This window comes from Pagrus major, chromosome 13 (genome assembly GCF_040436345.1).
Source record: "Pagrus major chromosome 13, Pma_NU_1.0".
Lineage (NCBI taxonomy): Eukaryota > Metazoa > Chordata > Actinopteri > Spariformes > Sparidae > Pagrus > Pagrus major.
Genome location: NC_133227.1, coordinates 29,854,633 through 29,870,653, shown reverse-complemented (window position 1 = coordinate 29,870,653; position 16,021 = coordinate 29,854,633). Strand labels below are relative to the sequence as shown.

General features: G+C 36.4%; 1 protein-coding gene across 1 annotated transcript; it reads right to left on the bottom strand.

The window, feature by feature from the left end:
- Positions 1 to 3,573: 3,573 nt before the first annotated feature.
- LOC141007071 (P2R1A-PPP2R2A-interacting phosphatase regulator 1) lies at positions 3,574 to 15,514 on the bottom strand. The gene is made up of 9 exons (XM_073479395.1): positions 14,784 to 15,514; positions 13,860 to 13,944; positions 13,727 to 13,783; positions 12,923 to 12,969; positions 12,775 to 12,835; positions 11,723 to 11,787; positions 11,577 to 11,632; positions 10,548 to 10,632; positions 3,574 to 10,006 (listed from the first exon to the last, which is right to left on the bottom strand). Exons 1-9 carry the CDS (start codon positions 14,882 to 14,884, stop codon positions 9,883 to 9,885), a joined length of 681 nt encoding a protein of 226 aa, XP_073335496.1. The 5' UTR covers positions 14,885 to 15,514; the 3' UTR covers positions 3,574 to 9,882.
- Positions 15,515 to 16,021: the final 507 nt, after the last annotated feature.

Here is a 16,021-nt window from a genome sequence, read left to right as displayed (position 1 = left end):
TTCTTAGATAAAAGTCAGAATTCTGAGGGGGAAAAAAATCCAAATTCAAAGGACAAAAGTCAAGGTCAGACTTTTCCCCTAAAAGTCTGACCAAAATTCTGACTTTTTTCCTTAAAATTTTGGTGTTTTTTTTAATAAAAAATTCTAATGAAGATTCTGACTTTTTTCCTAAAATTCTAACAAAAATTCTGACATTTCCCCCCCTAAAATTCTGACAAAAATTTTGTTCTCAAAAATCTGACCTTTTTTTCTCTTCTGTTCTTTCTCTGAGATAAAAGTCAGAATCCTGAGGGGGAAAATAGTTAGAACCTGACTGTTTGACTTTTTTCCTTTGAATTTTGATTTTTCCCCCTAAAATTCTGACCAAAATTCTGACTTTTTTCCTCAAAATGTTGGTGTTTTATTTAATTAAAAATTCTAATGAAAATTCTGACTTTTTTCCTCAAAATTTTGGTGTTTTTTTTATTAAAAATTCTAATGGAAATTCTGACTTTTTCCTAAAAAATCTGATAAAAACTTTTTACCCTCAAAATTTGGACTAAAATTTTGACTTGTCTCCCTAAAATTCTGACTATAATTCTGACTTTTTCCCCCTAAAATTCTGACTAAAATTTTTACGTTGTTTCTCAAAAATCAGACTTTATTTTTCTCAAAAATCAGACTTTTTTTTCTCTTTCTGAGATAAAAGTCAGAATTCTGAGGGGGGAAATAGTTAGAACCTGACTATTTGACTTTTTTCCTTTGAATTTTGATTTTTTTCCCCTAAAAGTCTAACTAAAATTTTGACTTTTTTACCTAAAATTCTGACTTTTTCCCCAATTTTTTTAAACCTTTTTCCTAAAAGTTCTGACTTTTTACCCAATTTTTTTTTTTTTTTTTTTTTAACCTTTTTCCTAAAAATTCTAACAAAAAGTGTTACAACCCAGCTTGCTAGGGCAAAGGAAGCAACATAAAACCAGATGTAAAGGGTGGAATATAAATAATTTATTTGCCAAAGTTTATCAAAGGAGAACAATACAAAAGCAGAGGACCTTGAAAGGGGAAAACAGGCCGGTGGATGCTGCTCAAATCAACAAATAATTATAACAAAATAAATATAACAAAAACAGACTCTGAACCCAGAGTAATGTCTACTCAACAAGGCAAACAAATGAAAATAAACCTACCTAGACCTTGTCTGGTTAACGGCGATAAAACCGAAATACAAAATGAAAAGCACCCCTAATTCTGGTGAAAACTAACAGTAAACCATCTAATGTGTGTGGTCTCAATATCGAATGCACTAACCCTGGCCCAGTACCCCGACACAAGCCACAGTCCACAGTAAAGAGCACAACCGTACAAAGCAAATGAGGTGAACTGGCCATCGGGATCAGTCGCCCCGACTGACAAGCCGACAGTCCATTTGAAAACTCCAGTCCCTGATTGTCGACCTCGGATTGGCGCACCTGCACCAGACGGAGCCGTACCAATCAGAAATTGCCACTGGCACTGGAGACGAGGGAGGAGCTTGATCCGGGGCCGGGGAGCAACTGAGCAGGAGAGGGAGACCAAACAAAGGATTTGACAAAAATGTGACTTTTTTTCAATAAACATTCTGAAAAAAAAAAAAAAATTCCCATAAAAATTCCGACTTTTTTTTCTCTTTCTGACATAAAAGTCAGAATTCTGAGGGGGGAAATAGTTAGAACCTGACTATTTATATTTTTTTTTAAATTCAAAATTCTAACAGAAATTTTGACTTTTTCCCCTCAAAATTCTGAAAAAAATTCTGACTTTTTTTCCATAAAAATTCTGACTCAAAATTTGACTTTTTTCCATAAAAATTCCCTAAAATTTTGATGAAAATTATGACTTTTTCCATAAAAATCAGACTTTTTTTTTTCTCTTTCCTAGATAAAAGTCAGAATTCTGAGGGGGAAAATAGTTAGAACCTGACTATTTGACCTTGTCATTTGAATTTTGATTTTGTCCCCCCCCCCCTCCCCTCAAAATTCTGACTAAAATTTTGACTTTTTCCCCTAAAAGTCTGACCAAAAACTTATTTCCTTAAAATTTTGGTGTTTTTTTAATGAAAAATTCTGAAGAAAATTCTAACTCTACATAAAATTCTGACTTTTTTCCCCTAAAATCCTGACTTTTTTTTCTCTAAAATCAGACTTTTTTTCCCTCCCAAAAATCAGATTTTTTTTCCTCTAAAAGTCTGACTTAATTTTGACTTTTTTACCTAAAATTCTGACTTTTTTCCCAATTTTTTTTTTTTAACCTTTTTCCTAAAAATTCTGACAAAAAGTTTGACTTTTTCTCCCTGAAAATTCTGACTCCAATTTGGACTTTTCTCAAAAATCAGACTTTTTTCTCTTTCTGAGATTAAAGTCAGAATTCTGAGGGGGAAAATAGTTAGAACCTGACTATTTGACCTTTTTCCTCAAAATTTGGATTGTTTTTTTCCTCAAAATTCTGACTAATATTTTGAGGGTTTTTTTTTATTAAAAATTCTAACGAAAATTCGGACTAAAAATTTGACTTTTTTCCTCAAAAAAAATGACTTTTTTCTCTCAAAATTCTGACAAAAATTCTGACTTTTTTCCATAAAAATTCTGAAAGAATTTTTTTTTTCCCCCATAAAATTTCTGACAAAAAATTGACTTTTTTCTCTCAAAATTCTGAAAAAAATTCTGACTTTTTTCCCATAAAAATTCTGATGACATTTTTTTCTCAAAAATCTAACTTTTTTTTCTCTTTCTTAGATAAAAGTCAGAATTCTGAGGGGGAAAATAGTTAGAACCTGACTATTTGACTTTTGTCCTTTGAATTTTGACTTTTTTCCCCTCAAAATTCTGACAAAAAATTTGACTTTTTTCCTAAAAATTCTAACGATGATTCTGACTTTTTTCCCCTAAAATTTTGACTTTTTTTCTTCTCTAAAATCAGACTTTTTTCCTCAAAAATCAGACTTTTTTTCTCTTTCTGAGGTAAAAGTCAAAATCCTGAGGGGGAAATTAGTTAGAAACTGACTATTGGACTTTTTTCCTTTGAATTTAGATTTTTTCCCCTAGAAGTCTGACTAAAATTTTGACTTTTTTTCACCTAATTTCTGACTTTTTTCCCATTTTTTTTTTTTACCTTTTCCCTAAAAATTCTGACAAAAAGTTTGACTTTTTTCCCCCTCAAAATTCCAAGGCTGAAAAGTTAGAACCTGAATAAAATTCTGACGTTTTTCCTAAAAATTCTGACTAAAATATTATATAATATATATATAAAATAATTTTTCTCAAACTTTTTACTAAAATTAATTTTTTTCCCCTCAATTTCTTTTTCAGATTCACACATTTTTATTCTTCCTGATAAACATTTTTGTTTTCATATATTTTCAAAGATGTAAAAAAAAACAAAAAAAACAAGGAACTTTGATTATCCTGGCAACTTGAAAACTGCTCAAGAAAAAAAATGAAAGACAAAATAATAAATAAAAACAAATAAAGAAAATTATACAAAACCACAAGAATAAGAGCCATTCGTAACAAAACTAATTGATTTTTCTGATCAGAAGAAAAAAAACAGACGTTCTGATATGATACAGACTTTGTTTTATTGGTAGTTTTCATATACAATATAATATATATTTATAGTTTGTAGATGAATTGTCTCCACTAAAAACTAAAAAGTCATTCTGCGTCATTTTTACAGCCATGAGATCATCAGGAGGGAATGAACACTTGAATATAGACTTTTATTTTACAGTTGCATAAAAATACATCATCTCATTTTTTTATGAAGAGAATTTGTCCAAAAGAAAAGAGAGAAAAACTATTTACAGTTTGAAAATACTTGTGTGAATGTTTTTATAGATGTGCTTTTAGTTCCCTTTTATCATCTCCACTAAAACTCTAGCAGCCCTTTTTTAAAGTCGAATCTCACTCTGACACATCGTCGACATTTTCCAGCACTTTAACTGTTTTCTTAACAGAAGAACATCCGGCTGAGGGCAAAGGACCGAATTTAGTTCAATAACAGAGTTTTAATGTCACATGATGTCTTTTCTGCTTTTTAGGGAAACGCATAAAAACCTTTTTGTTTTTTGCGTCACAAAACGTATAAAGTGCTTAAATATTCAAACTTTCACAGCCTGACAGAAGTGAAGCCTACGCAAAACTTAAAAACATAAAAAGTTTGATGTTCTGGGAAAATTCTTTATTTGCTTTCTTAAATGAGATGACAGATACCAATCTCACAGCTGCTTAGCATAAAGACTGGAAACGGGGAATCAGCTAGAACTTTTTTTAAAAACTTTTTTGGAGGACTTCTTAGAGGCATTACAATCTAAATTTTACAATTGTGTTTCAAATCACAGAAACCAAATGCGGAAGGCGATTAGGGCCACGGGAAAGAGAAAATATTTGAGTTTTCGACTGTTTTTAAACTCAGAATTCATTCTGATATTAAATTCTGTATTTGAATTTTTTTTTAATCATAATCTACAAACATTTAACATTCAAGATTTCATAGTAACAATCGTTTTCCATGTTTGGGAAAAATGTCAAACACAAAAACACAGTTCTCTCATTTTAAACATTTTGATCATGTTTTCTTTTTTTTTCAAATGTCGAATTGAACCGTTACTTTTGCAAAAGAGCAAATTTTCACATGCAGGTTATGAGATCACTTCTTTCAGATTGGGATAGAACAACAAATCAAATGTTTTTAAGGGTGCAAGTTTATTTTTTGACCTTGGAAATAAATAGTTTGTAAAAATAATCTAAACTTCAGGATGGAGGATCAGCATCGTCCCCTTTCTACATCCACCTGTTAGATCACGACTCCATGACGACTAAGTGAACTTTCAACTGCGGTTGAAAGCTGATAACAGCCACAAACTGTCTTTGAGTTTAGATCGTGAGGGTCAGTTTCGGTGTTTGCGTATTCGTGCTGAGAAATCATCGTATTTTGCCAGAGTGAAATGTCGCTTTAATACTGAGAAACGTTGACTGGTTACTCGCTACATGCTCACACTTCTGTCACGTCATCACGTGGAGAAAAGGTAAAGTTTATAACAAAGAACGACCGGAACAGAAAACTTGAACGTGTAAAATCTTACATCCACGTTTGTAAGGTAGCTAAAAATAAAACGGGGCGCTGATTCCTGAAAATGATATTTTGAGGGTAAAGAAAGCGTCACGAGGGCCAAAGTCAATTAAATAACATACAATTCCAGTGTGATTGCAGGATTTTCATATTTTTTAAACCTGTTGTTACAAGAGCCTGATGGATACAGATATATATTTCATATATCGTCCAATTTTATCTTTTTTAGAGCTGCAACTAATAATTATTTTAAAATACTCCCTAAATTGTTTTTGCCTGTAAAACCCAGGCTGATGTGTTAAAATGTTTCTGATATTCAGAAATGATCAGTAACACCTGATTAACTTTACCTCTATGTAACAAGTTTTACATAGTTTTCCCCGGACTAATCAGAGCACAGCAACATCCAAACACTTTAATTTTAAATGCTTACTGTTCACATTTTTTAAAGTAAAATGGAACACATGGCTGAGAGTGAGCGGGTACACAAGGAAAATCACACTGGAAATGTACGTTAACAAATAATTGGACTTAAAATGATTTGAGCCTCGAGACACTTTAAACATTTAAAGGAAAGAAAACCAAGAGAAGGAAATCCAGTAAGGACATCAGGTTGAGAAGAGTGAGACAAAAACACATGAATGAATACTGTTTGTCTCATCTGTAAGAGCTTTCTTACTAAACTTTTGCATTTTGATGAGGAATTTTTGGCTTTAAAACTTCTTTGAAGCAGAAATCCAAACGAGCACCAGAGTGCAAACTGAGTCCTCGTCACATTTAGATCCAGCTACATAAAAACGGCTTCTCTCTTCATTCTGACCAGCTGTGTGGGAGGCGAGTGTGCAAAGTTAAAAAACGACAAACAGAAATTGTCTTAAAGCTACAGTTTGTGTCTGTACAGCTGGAGGAGTTTGGCAGCGTGTTGTCACCTCTGAGAAAAGTCTATCCTGCTTCTCACCAGTTCAAACTCTTGATTATTCTTCATTCAGAGACAGATTTTGTTCTCAGATTTTTTAAAAAGATCTAAGATGTCTTGAAAAAACGTGGTGTTGAATGTCTTTATAGATGTTTTGCCGGTTGGGGTTAAACCTTTAACCTGTAACTGGATGTTTACAGTGTATTACTGTACAAAAACACGTGAAAACAATCAAGTTGTGTCCAAAACATTTAGCAAAACATCTGGTCAGGTTTATAATTTAATTTCTTATTTCTTTGTATTTATCCATAAAATTGAAATCTGTAATTATTTTGGATTATTTTATGGAAACAGGATAGACTCACAGAGACAGTAACAAGTCAAGAAATAAAGCAGGAAAAACAGAAAAAGCAGCAAAACTTAACAGCATTTCTTTCATGAAGATATGTTACTGATCATGTAACAGAAGAAAGATTTAAATGGTCTAACTAGAACTGTGCAAAGTCATGACAACGCAACATACGACAACTCTGTCACTAAAAGGTTTGGAAACATTGTTATGAACTCGGCGGTGTTGGAGCAGCTGAGTGAGCAACGACCAACACTCGCCCATTCATAGATTTTTTTTGGGGGGGGAGCGTAAAGACACTTATATAAAAACAGCTTATAAAGACTCTATGTACAAACATCTCACAGGTGGCAGGTCAGGTGAATTGAAAAGACCAGGTCGTCAAAAAAAAAAAAAAAAAGAATCCTGTCGATGTGGGAACCAAACTGTCAGATCTGATGTCAAAATCGACACGTGATGAGAAACAACCTGAACCTGAATATGACGACATGTTTAGGCACAATGATGAGTGAGAATACAAAACTGTACAATACTGTGCAAGTGCAAAAGTTGGAAGCAGAACTGCAGCTCATTTCTGACCCTCATACCAACACCACCTCTGACCTCTGACGAGACGGCCGCGAGCATCCCGACTCACTGAAGTCGGTTTTGTGCAGTCGTGTTGATTCTTTACAATAAATCCAGACAAAGATAAAAGATAGAAAATCGCACGTTAATATAATTGTCATAAATCCACATTGTGAATTGTTTATTAAAATGATGTCTGTGCAAGGGATTAAGGTTGTCACGGTAACTGGAATTTAAATTCTGATGGGACACGACAGGAAAAGTCCCTGAATACATCTGTAATAATGTGAATATCTGTGCAGGACTGGGTTAAAAACCTACAGAAGAGGATTAGGGCCACTGTAAAATAAAAAATAAAAACAAAAAAGTTCTTATTCACAATTATTCCTCAAAATTCTGACTTTTTTTCTTTGACTTTAATTCTGAGGGGGAAAAAAAGTTGGAACCTTATTTTTTCCGAGTTGCCATAATCCTCTTCCAATATAATCTGATTATAGATCTTTTTAGCACCTTTGGCTGCTACAGTCTTCCGTACTTTTGACGACCTTATCTTGGATGACTTCGATCTTTAGGGACACTCTACTGTGCTGTTTCTCACCAGTTTCTTGTGAATGAATGAATTTTTTTTTTTAATTATTGCCCAGCCCTGGATTATCATCGACTTTATTTGATGATTTCTATTTATTATTTAAATTTTATTTTAAGTTAATGGCATTTATTTTAAGTGCAAAAAAGATAAAGAATCCAGGACACAAAAACCGAGGTCTTAAAAAAATCGAATGTTTTAACTCAGGTAAAACAAACTGTAGAAGGTTTGATGGACTAACTTACTGTCTCAAAACCTTTTTCAAAACACGTATAACAGATATGTCAGGATGAAAAGAGGAAATAAGGGTGACTACTGACTGGCTGTGTGAAAAACAGGCAATAAAGCAGGAGGACTGTTTTCTGGGGATTTCTTTGACGATCAAACTGTCTTTAACCAATCAGACGACCTTCACTAACAACAATGAGGCTGATTCAAGTAGAGAAGAATGAAGTCGGTCAGAAAGAAAATTAACTGGGAAATTAAAAAGTTGAAGTATAAATGCACCTTTAGGAGGAAAGAGTGCGGTCGCTTCCTGCAGATTCAATATGTACAATCAAACACTGCAGCCTGAAGAAAACTGAGCACTTATCAGCTGCTCAGACTGTCAATATTCACATATAGATACACTATTAACAAACACTCTGCTGCTGACTGGGAGCCAGTTTGTAAAACCAGTCTCTCAAAAACCTCCAACAGTGAAACCATCGGTTTAACAACCTGCTGACTGTCAAGTTTCTTTTGGTGAAACCTGAAGGCTTCAGTCACTCAGTCGTGACAGACGACTAAAACCTTTCGTTAAAACACAAAAATCTTCTGCTTCAATGACTGAAACTTTTGTTCAGTGGCTGAACTTATGTTTGTCAGGTTTCGCTGGTTTGGGCTCAAAAACACTGACAAAAAATACTCAACTACCAGTTTTGGCCTTACAAAAAGCTTTAACCCCTTCATATGGTTTTAGAGTTTGGACAAAGAATAATTTGCTTTGTCGACTAAAGATGAAAAATTCATCTTCAGCAGATTCTAAATATATATTCTGTTAAGTTTAATAGAAATGATATGAGGCACAAGAAGTGCGTAGCCCTGGTTCACTGTTTGAAGTGCTGGCAGAGTCCAGATGCTTCTCTACAGATCCAACACTCGACTTCAAGACTGGATTTAAATAAATCTGGTGACGGAGAGATCAGTCAGTCAAAAATTACTTGAGTGTCGTCTGGATCGCTGAAGGTGGAACCAAATGTTCCTGAAATGCCTCGACTCCTTCAGAGATTCTGATCAACAGTCTGGGAACATTTTGTCGTCTTGATTACAACTCAAGACCTTACTAGAACTTCTTCAGAACCTTAATCAGAGATCAAGATCTGGAACTTCATTAACAGCAACGACTGATTGGACCGGAGCTGCGTCCTCCAATGAGCAGCCCCGAGATGCTGTCCATCCAAGAAGCAGCAAAATGAGCTTTATCCCATTTTGGGCTCAGACTCCTTCGACATCTGCAGAACCAGTTTGACAGAACCCATTCCATGTTCTCAGAGAAATGCAGCCAAGGAACGAGACTGTCTTCAGGCTGCACATGTTTGTGTGCTTTATGCTTTTATCTGTACAACTTACATAACAATTGCGTTTTACTCCTCTCTTGAATGAATCTGAATCGGCCACTTATCTTGTTTGAGGTTCGGGTCTGCAGGACATGTTGAGATTCTGGAGGAGCTACCCACAGTAAAACACTTTTTTGTTTATGCCCACAGGTGTTTTATTCCAGCCTCATGTCCTCGGTTTCACAAAACTTCTTTGTGATCTCGCGATGATGCTGATGATGAATCCTCTGTAAACCATTTCATTTTTGGGGAAGGATCAGGGTTCAGTCATCAGATGAACATAAAACTTCCGAAGGGGGCCAAGAATGTGACACAGCAAATATTAGTGCTTCTGCCCGAGCACAGTCCAACATGGTAAGATCTCTGAGGGATTAACTGAAGAGTGATGGAACTGTTAAAAAGTTCAGTTGGTTAAATATCCAACCAGCCAATAGAAACAGCGGGCTCAGAAACTCGCTGCAAAAAAATAAATAAACTCCAGGGATCGAAACATGATGGAAAACAGGAAACCAAGAAACCAGGCAGAAGAATTTCAGGTTCTGATGTCGCAGCCTTGAAATCATCATTTCTTTCCTGGGATTCTTCTGTCCATCCAATGTGCTCGCAGGAGGAGGCGGGACTTACAGTGATGCTGGCAGGTGATTGGAACAGAAACGAGGTCCGATGGGGGGTCGATGTTCCTCCAGGTTTTTTTTTAATGTCTCTGGAGCTGCTGGTGGTCGGTCTGCACCCACAGTGACAGGGTCATGCTTCTGGGTGAGGAGCAGGGCGGAGGTGGGTTTTAGTGTCCGGGGTGCTGGTGGGAGGTGAAGGGGGTGAAGGCGGGGGGAGGAGAGAGGGAGAGAGGGCTGGACTGAGGACTGACGCCACCTGCAGGGGGAGAGTCTGCCACCGACTGAGAGACACTGAGGGGGAGGAGGGGAGAAACAACGGGCAAGATAAATACGATTTAGTCAGCATTTTACATTTATATTTTGATATTTATATCTATGGACGAGGATTGAGGCCACTGTAAAATAAAATAGTGTTCTGACTTTTTTTCTCTGAATTCTGAAAAAAAAAAAAAAGAATCAAAATACTGAGGAAAAAAGTCAAAATTCAGAATTCTGACTTTTTTTTCAAAGAAATCTGAGATTTAAGTCAGAAATCTGAATTCTGACTTCTCAAAGTCTTCATTCAGAATTCGGATTTTTTTCTCAGAATTTAAATAAAAGTCAAAATCAGAATTCTGAACAAAAATCACAACACTGACAAAAAAGTCAAAAAAAAAAATCTCAGAATTTTTTTTGTAAGATTCTAAATTGTTTCCCAGAATTCACTGGAAAAAAGTCTGAATTCATATTTCTGATTTTGACTTTTTGAAAAAAACTCAGAATTCTGAGATAAAAGTTCAAATCAATTGTAAAAAAAACCCAAAACAATGAGTGCATTAAAGGTGATCCTCACCTGACTGTGTAGTTGCTGCGGTTGGTGGGATCTGTCACCCCGGCAACAAAAAGCTTCTTTGGGGGTCCGTCAGACTCCACCCCTCCTGAGAGAAAAACGATTCACAAATGTTTATAGAGAAACACTGAAAGCACTGTAGGTGGCGCTGTGGACAATCTACAGCAGGCACACAAGAAGAATGAAGGAAAGGCTGAACGTGACGGTTATTATTAAAAGCTTTTACTGTGACTGAACGCAGCCAAACGTTTTCTACTTGCTTCTTTGCTCTTCTGGTTTTAACAAATATGTTAATTATATAATAACTGTGCGTTTTGGAAGAAGTCGGAAAAGAATGTGATCCGGCCGGACCGGCCGTGCTACTACCCGCCATGTTTCAGATTTCAAGAGGCAAGAAGCATGCAACAGGCTTCAGAGGGCAGCGAGGGGACAGTCAGCAGTGCTTAATAAAGTTTTACAATCAAGTGTTGGTGTTTTCTTCATCACTCAAACAAGTATAACATGTAACATTTCTGCATTCAAATGTCTCAAAACAACTGGACCTGTGTTGTGTGTTTTTGAGTTGTGTATTTAAATTATTCCAAATATTTCCAACAATGTTCAAACCAGAGAAATCCATATTTTTATTTAAATGTAATGCTGCGTTTCATTTGGTCACCTGTCAGTGGGGTCATATCACCCTCGAGTTGTTATACGTAACTTTAAACATCAGATGATAAGTCGGACACTAAGGAAGGAAGATGAACAAGCTCCAGCTACTCTATTATTTACATTTTTTACATTGCCCACTCGTGGCGGAGCACGATTATTCATTGTCTTCTGTTTAACAATGAAGACAAAAGGTGAGTGAATATGATAAAAAAGCCATCAGGTGGACAACAGCACGTCCAAATAAATGATAATGTTGCTCAACAGCTGTTGTGGGAGTGAAATGGTAACTGCTGGCCAACAATTAAACATATCAACATGGTATGTCAGTGTTGTGTTGAAAGCTTGTTTCCGAAAATGAGTTTATATTATATATTTTATTACCTTTTCTCTTGAGGGGAGTTAATGCAGGCCATCTCACAGTGGCACTGACGGCTGGTCTGTGGGACAATAAGCAGATAGGTAAGTTAAAAAGCTTCCACTAACAGGGGAAAACAACCTCAAGAAGGGTTTTTTGTTTGCTTACTTACCTGAACCTCCTGGTGGGACTTGGTGAGGAGTTGGGCGTGACACCGCTGTCCTGTGACTGGAACCACTGAAGAAGAAAAAAGTGAAACACTGAAAACACAGTCAGTCTGAACCCTCAGTGTCTTTATGAATCTGATCTAGATCAAACTGAACTCTATTCTGGATTTAATCTTATGAGTCTGATTTGATTTCAGTCTAAATCCTCTGATCTGGATTCTATGGAAGCCCTGAAGGGCAAGTGAGGAAATCTTTTTTTCTGGTGATCCATTTTCTAAGTCTAATCTAAATTGTTTTCTCTCCTGTGTTTACGACTTGATAAGTCTTGACTTGATGAAAAAAACGTTTTGAGTTTCAGAATTTCTTTTATCTGTGAAAACATATGGGGGGAAAAAATGTGAAACTGAAAAAAGTTGTATTTTTTTGCAAAAAAGTTTTTTTTTTCATATTTCTCCTTTAAAACAAAGTTTCTTTTTTTCCCTCCTGAATTATTTTTTTGACTTTTTTTTTTATTTACACGGTTCACACATGGAAAAGTGTTTTATTTACTGGAATTTTTTTCCCCGTGTTTGAAAACGAGTGACAATTTATTTCCAATTATTTTTTTTTACATCTGTGAACCAAGTGGGAAAAAAAATTTGTAGGTTAAACACAAAATTATTTTCTTTTTTCCTTCACATTTTCAGATGGAAAACAAAATGAAGGAACTTGGAAAGATTATACTGGGAAAACTTTTTTCCACCAGTTCTCAGTCATAAACACAGAAGAGAAAACACCTCAGATCATTCTTCACTTGTCCCTCAGGGCTTCCGTAGGATTCAGTCTAAAGTCTAAAGTCTAAAGTCAAAGAAGTCAAAAATGGTTCATCTTTCTTTCCCGCCTTTTATGTCTAAACCTCTGATTGGTGGATAGGATTGCACTAAATACTACATTACCCATGAGCCTTAGCTTTCTAGAAATGAACCTGGACAGAAAAGTGTCTTCACTGACAGGAACCACCTCCAAAATCCATCAAAATAAGAGTCAGGTAGTAGAGAAGCAGAGTGGAGATGCTCACCACTGATGCGTGGTCACTGTGCCACTGACTGACTGGAGGAACTGGGATCAAACTGGAAGAACTGGGGAAGAGAGATGAAGGTTTAATTAGACTTTTGTTTCTTTTTTTAACATCAACCTGCTGAAGAGTGTTTGTATATATTCTGTACCTGAGCCTCTGCAGACTCCCTCTGAGCGTCATCTCCATATTCTCCTCCTGTATTCAACACAAACAGCTGTTATTAACCTTCATGTTGAATCATCTACTTCCTGTCTTCACTGTCAAATTAAAGACTTTGTAATAAAGGGAACAAACATCACTCAGAACAGAGTCTGTGTCAAGTCGATTTGACTAATGTTAAAACCTTCTAGACTGAAGCTGGTCTGAATTTAGTGTTCAGAGTCTCGTGTAGATCAGTCTGAATCCTACAGAAGCTCTGAGGGGCGAGTGAAGTTTATGACTTGAGAACTGGTGGAAATACAAGTTTTTCCAGGATAATCTTTCTTAGTTCCTTAATTATTTTCTCCATCTGGGAAGACATGTGGAAAACAAATATTCTCAGGGAAAATTTCTAAGGGTTTTTGTTTTCATGTAAAAAACATAGTGACAAAAAGTTTTTTTTTCCTTTTTTTCCAGGAGGAAAATAAAAATAATAATAATTATTATTATTATGAAAATATTCATGTGTAAAACAAACAAACAAACAAAAAATCAGGAAAAGTAAATTTAATGTAAAATAGAGTGAATTCTGCCTAGAAAAATAAAAATAAATTAAAATTCATGTGTAAAACCAAGTGAAAAAACGTCAACCCTATCTATCATCTAGATTAGTCTAAGTCCTCTCATCTGGACTCACTCATGAACACTTCCTGGTTCATTTTCAAGTGATTTGTTCCCACAGTGAAAAGAGACGAACGAAGAAGAAGAGAAATGTTGCGGAGGAGGAAGAAGTCTGAACTCTTTCTGTCCTCACCTGCCTCTTCTGGTCGTGTCTGTCTCCGGTCAGGGAGAAAGGTGAGAGAGGAACGAGCTGAAGAAGAAAAAGAAACAATGGATGAGAAACTGAAACAGACCGTAAATAAATCTTCATTGTGAATCACACTGACCTGTGAAGGGCAGCTGGGGTTGATGGACACACTGCTGCGTCTGTATCGAGCTGAGGACACGGGACTGAAGACCGTCATCCCATCACTGAGAGACATTAACAACAGATTTATAGAAAATATAGTTAAAAATATATTAATCATGTCAACTTTTCAGCTGTTTTCAGTCTCTGTAGTAAACAAAGTTTCACATTCAAATGAACGTGTGGCTTTAAGTTTAATATTGTCTTTGTAGGGAACAGTTTAGTTAAAGAAGAACCAGAAAGACTGATTTTTCTGGAAAAGAAATTTTTTTTCAACAGATTTTTTTCTCTGACAAAAACAAAAAAGAACGGAACAAAATTGTACATTTCCGAAAAAAAAAAATTGTGTGCTGTTTGTTTGTTTGTTTTTATTTCAGGAGACATTTTTGTCCCGAAATTGGTGAAAAACTTCTCCTGAAATTATTAAAAAAAATGATCCTGAAAATTTTTTCTCCTGAAGTTTATGGAAAAGAAATTGGGAAGAAATGTTTTGTTAATGTGTGAAACTGACTGAAAAAGTTTTTTTCCCCGAGTGAAAATGTTCCTGACACCAAAATATTTCCTGAACAATGTTTTGTCTAAGAAAAAAATCTGTTGAGAAAAAATATTTCAGGTGAAGATTTTTTTTTCCATGTGTCAAACAGAGTGAAACACTTTTAATTTTCCCCAAAGAAATTCCTCCTGAAATTTAAAATAAATACATATGGGATTTGGATTTTATAATTAATTTACAAAGTACTGCTTGGTGTGTGAAAAGTATGCCGAATTAAGGAGTGGCAAATTAACAAAGTATCTTCAGTAACACTTAGTGACGTGTGATTGGCTCACTGTGAACGAGCCAAACACAAAGGGATGTTTCTTTAATGGGACTCGGTGTTGTCCCTTTGGGTGCAGTACCACTGACCTGACACTGGTGATCATGGGGGCGCTATTCGATCTACGGAGTGCCCCGCCTCCTGCCCCGCCAGCTGCGCCTGCGCACTGGTCCACTTCCATCCGTTCCATACCTTGGTCCGCAGGCCCGGCGGTGGCAGCGCCGACTGCCGGCCTCCGACCTTTCGATGGCGGCGTCGGGCTCTACTCGAGCCCGGTGGAAGCCTGACCCGCAGGCCTCACGAGCAGCAAACCCAGAGCCGCCAAGTCAGCGGACTGAACAACGACGCCGTGTCCTCTCTACCGCATGTCCCGCAGAAAAAACAGCGTATTCGTGTGTGACTGCGGGTCAGACCGTCATTTAAAACCCGCAGCTACGCTTCACTTGCTGCTGTCTCAACGCAAATATAATGGCTGCGTGAACGCGAGATAAAACACGAACCCCGCGCAAAAACACTCGAGACAAAGTTTTGAACGCGCTCGCCCTCCGGACCCACCCGACGGCCCGAACCGGCGGACGAACTTTTAATTCGAGTCCGCACAGGTGACGTGACTTTTAGGATTAGCTGTTGAGCTAACTTGGTTGGCAGTAAAACCTCCAGTCAGAGATCAGAAAACCGCTAACAGCTGTCCGAACCAGGCGACCCGGGCCCGGCCACACAGTCCTCGGGGAGAGGCGGTCACACGGTCCCCCGGAACACCGAGCGGGTCTCCAGAAGAGTCCCAGAACCAGAGCAAAGGAACAGTTACAAAGATTTTTTACAACATAGTCCTTGACCAAATAGAGGTAGTTCACCAACTGTGAAAACAGCGCCGCCGCATGGCCGCACGGAGAAGTGCAGCACAGAGCAGGGCCGCAGAGAGAGAGGCTGGTGTACACTTAATAACAGTTTATTATTGTTTTACACTCAATAACAGTTTATGACTGTTTTACACTCAATAACAGTTTATTATTGTTTTACATTCAATAACAGTTTATGACTGTTTTACACTTCATAACGCTTAGTTTATTATTGTTTTACACTTAATAACAGTTTATTATTGTTTTACACTTAATAACAGTTTATTATTGTTTTACACTTAATAACGCTTAGTTTATGACTGTTTTACACTCAATAACGCTTAGTTTATGACTGTTTTACACTTAATAACAGTTTATTATTGTTTTACACTTAATAACGCTTAGTTTATGACTGTTTTACACTTAATAACGCTTAGTTTATGACTGTTTTACACTTAATAACAGTTTATTATTGTTTTACACTTAAT

Excerpts from the sequence above, each read along its gene's own strand:
- LOC141007071 (XM_073479395.1), bottom strand. The coding sequence starts at position 14,884 with ATGGAACGGATGGAAGTGGACCAGTGCGCAGGCGCAGCTGGCGGGGCA. Across the intron at positions 12,970-13,726 it reads GACACGACCAGAAGAGGCAG|GAGGAGAATATGGAGATGAC; the intron begins GTGAGGACAGAA and ends TGTTGAATACAG. Across the intron at positions 11,633-11,722 it reads AGTCCCACCAGGAGGTTCAG|ACCAGCCGTCAGTGCCACTG; the intron begins GTAAGTAAGCAA and ends ATTGTCCCACAG.